This window comes from Chiloscyllium plagiosum, chromosome 29 (assembly GCF_004010195.1).
Source record: "Chiloscyllium plagiosum isolate BGI_BamShark_2017 chromosome 29, ASM401019v2, whole genome shotgun sequence".
NCBI classification, from domain to species: domain Eukaryota; kingdom Metazoa; phylum Chordata; class Chondrichthyes; order Orectolobiformes; family Hemiscylliidae; genus Chiloscyllium; species Chiloscyllium plagiosum.
The window spans coordinates 3,888,552-3,892,094 of NC_057738.1; the positions used below are offsets into that span (position 1 = coordinate 3,888,552).

Here is a 3,543-nt window from a genome sequence, read left to right on the forward strand (position 1 = left end):
TCAAAAAACTCAATCAAGTTTGTGAGACATGATTTCCCACGCACAAAGCCATGTTGACTATCCCTAATCAGTCCTTGCCTTTCCAAATACATGTACATCCTGTCCCTCAGGATTCCCTCCAACAACTTGCCCACCACCGAGGTCAGGCTCACTGGTCTATAGTTCCCTGGCTTGTCCTTACCACCCTTCTGAAACAGTGGCACCACATTTGCCAACCTCCAGTCTTCCAGCACCTCACATGTGACTATCGATGATACAAATATGTCAGCAAGAGGCCCAGCAATCACTTCTCTAGCTTCCCACAGAGTTCTCGTGTACACCCGATCAGGTCCTGGGGATTTATCCACCTTTAACCATTTCAAGACATGTCAGAGTCGCTGGAGTCAAATTCATCTGAAGAAGGGGTGATATAATACAAAACAGATGAAGGGCTTTTGCCCAAAACATCGATTTTCCTGCTCCTGGGATGCTGCCTAACCTGCTGGTCTTTTCCAGCACCACTCTAATCTAGTTCCTGATCTCCAGTATCTACAGTCCTCACTTTTGCCCACAAAATAGATCTGGATAGTGATGCCCAGAAGTTTGCAGTCGTCATCCGGGAGTGTACTTTTACCCTGCGTACACTGTACATTCAGCTAATGCCAACAATGGCATTTCAATTTGACTACGTTCGTTTAAAATTTGCTTCATTTTGTTAGTCTCCCTTTAAAAGGTGCTGTCACCGCGGTCAATTTAATTTAGACCAAATTAAAGCAAGTTGATCAAAACTGCTTAAGTGTTTTAAAATAATTTCAGCAAAAATAACTGTCACTGTTGGTGAGGAACACCCTTTCACACATTAACTCACCTCTCCTGAGCACATCCTGGCGCTGGCTGGGCTGTAGCCTCACCCTGTGGAGGACCACCTGGATACATCCCCGGCCCAGGCCCAGGCCCAGGCCCAGGCCCGGCCGTCCCACTGCACCGAGGCCAGGATTACTAACACCATCGCCTGTCCGAACGGTCGTCGCACAGACCCGCGACCGAGAAGAAGCCAAGTCCAGCGTGAGATCCGCAACCTCACAACTAGAGACGAAGCCTCGGGCCCTCATCACTGCCCGATCCTCCTCCTCTTCCCGCTTCCAGCCGCTACCCCTGCGTCTGACATCACCACGCCGCGCGCGGCCGCACTGACGTCAGACGCTCATCGATTATGCAATGATGTCATTAACGATTTGGACGCGCGCCGTGGTCCATTTACATAGCGCCTACTAACGCAGATGTGGCGGTTTCATAATGTTTCTTAGATTAGAGTGACTACTTCTTCAAAAAAAAACCTGGATCACAGCTTGAAGCAGAATTGACATTAATGACTTGGAGGAGCTTCTTATCAGTCGCTCAGAAAAACGAGAACATTATTAAAATAAACATGAAGAACTACAGATGCTGGAAACGCAGCAGTGCTGGGGACACACAGCGGGTTTAGCAGCATCTATTGACAGGAAAAAAACTGAACTGAGAAGAGCTGAAGAAAGGTTTGGAAACATTCACTCTTTTTCTCCCAAAACGTACTGCCAGGTGTCTGTGCTGTGTTTCTCCTGCATTTGAACAATTGATTAAACAGAGTGGCAGCAGAGAAGGAAGCAAATCCCACATTCTGGAATTTAATCCATGTGCCAAAGATTTAGGTTTTAAGGAATGTATTAAAGAAATGGAGAGTTATAGGAATGGAGCTCCAGAACTTAGGACACAGGAACTGAAGGTGCAGCCATCAATGATGGAGCAGTTACAATTGTAAATTAAAGGCCTGAGAGTGCAGATATCTTAGAGAGTTGTAAGGCTGCAGGAAAGTACCGAAATGGGGAAGTCAAGGCCATAGAGGTACATGAAAACAAGAATAAGAATGTTATTTAACATATCTCTAGAATCATCACAAAGTATTTCATAATTAGCAAATTACCTTTAGCAATACAGCCACTTTTTATTTGAATACAGATGGGAGCCTGTTTATGCTGATGATTGAGGAAAATATCTTTACCAGGCGACTAGGTGAATTTCCTAACCTTCCTTAAATAAAAAAACTGAATGAACTGCGGATGTTAGAAATCAGAAACAAAAACAGGAATTGCTGGAAAAAAAACTCTTCAGACGTTCTGAAGAAGGGATATTGGACCCAGAACATTAACTCTGGTTTCTCTCTACGGATGCTGTCTGACTGCTGTGTTTTACCAGCAATTTCTATTTTTGTTTCTGATTTCTATCATACACAGTTCCTTCAGTTTTTCATTTAAAGAAGGTTTGGACATTCTCCTAGTTGCCTGGTAAAGATATCTTCCTCAATCATTACCATAAACAGGCTCCCACCTTTAATCAAATAAAAAGTTGCTATGTTGCTAAAGGTAATTTGCTGATTGTGGAATACTTTGTGATGATTCTAGAGACATGATAAATAACATTCTTATTCTTGTGTTCAAGTCCCTCTTAATCTCTGATTCTCAAAGGAATAACAACTCTTTTACAAACACATACAGAAATATTGGTAAAACTCAGCAGTCTGACAGCTTCCGTGGAGAGAAACCAGCGTCAACGTTTCGGGTTCATTGACCATTCTTTATAACTTCTGAAGAGTTACATTAATTCTGATTGCTCTCCATGGATGCTGTCAGACTGCTGAATTTTTCCAGCAGTTTCTGCTTGTGTTTGTAAAAGAGTTGTCATTCCTTCGCGTGGGTTTCCTCCCGGTGCTCCGGTTTCCTCCCACAGTCCAAAGATGTGCAGGTCAGGTGAATTGGCCATGCTAAATTGCCCATAGTGTTAGGTAAGGGATAAATGTAAGGGTATGGGTGGGTTGCGCTTCGGCGGGTCGGTGTGGATTTGTTGGGCCGAAGGGCCTGTTTCCACACTGTAATGTAATCTAATCTAAAAAATAGAAGATTAAATGTTGAACTGATCAAGATATTTATGGTACTGAAGGAGTTTACAGGTGAAAAAAACTATTTCCTTTGGTGGAGGAGTTCAGAATAAGGGAATGTAACTTTAAGATTAGAACTGGAAGCCTGGAAGCACATTTTCAAGCAAAGCATGGATGGCATGGTGCTTCCAGGCATCACCTGAATAGTTCAGTTCTAACTTTAAAGTTACACCCCCTCATTCTGAACTCCTCCAACAAAGGACATCCTTATCTTTGTCTCTTTCATTTTGTGTTTATAATTTGTTTCTTGCAACAATTCAGAAGTTGCATCTTTTCAGTAATCTTCCCTAGTGCAGTTGTACAGGCCCACATCTCCATTCGTAAACCTGGGTGGTTGCCTTCCACACATATAGAACAGAGAACCTTGATGAGCTGAAAATGTGTTGCTGGAAAAGTGCAGCAGGTCAGGCAGCATCCAAGAAACAGGAGAATCGATGTTTCGGGCATAAGCCCTTCTTCAGGATGTTGTGCCGACCTTTTATCCCACTCTAAGATTAAAGTAACCTACATATCCTTAATTTTACATCATTCATGTGCCTATCCAAGAGTTGCTTAAATATTCCTAATGTTTCTGACTCTCCTACCACCGCCGG

At 43.2% G+C, this 3,543-nt stretch overlaps 1 protein-coding gene across 3 annotated transcripts in view; it reads right to left on the reverse strand.

Annotated features, from left to right (window-relative positions):
• The window catches only part of LOC122564330 (mitochondrial calcium uniporter regulator 1-like), a 35,157-nt gene extending 34,000 nt beyond the window's left edge, over nt 1-1,157 (reverse strand). For all 3 annotated transcript variants that reach the window (XR_006315872.1, XM_043719048.1, XM_043719047.1), the window contains exon 1: nt 848-1,157. Coding sequence is in view for 2 of the 3 variants with exons in the window: in XM_043719048.1 (XP_043574983.1) it covers nt 848-1,091 (244 nt within the window). In the remaining variant the exon portion in view is untranslated. The remainder of the gene's footprint in view (nt 1-847) is intronic.
• Between the last annotated feature and the right edge of the window lie 2,386 nt (nt 1,158-3,543).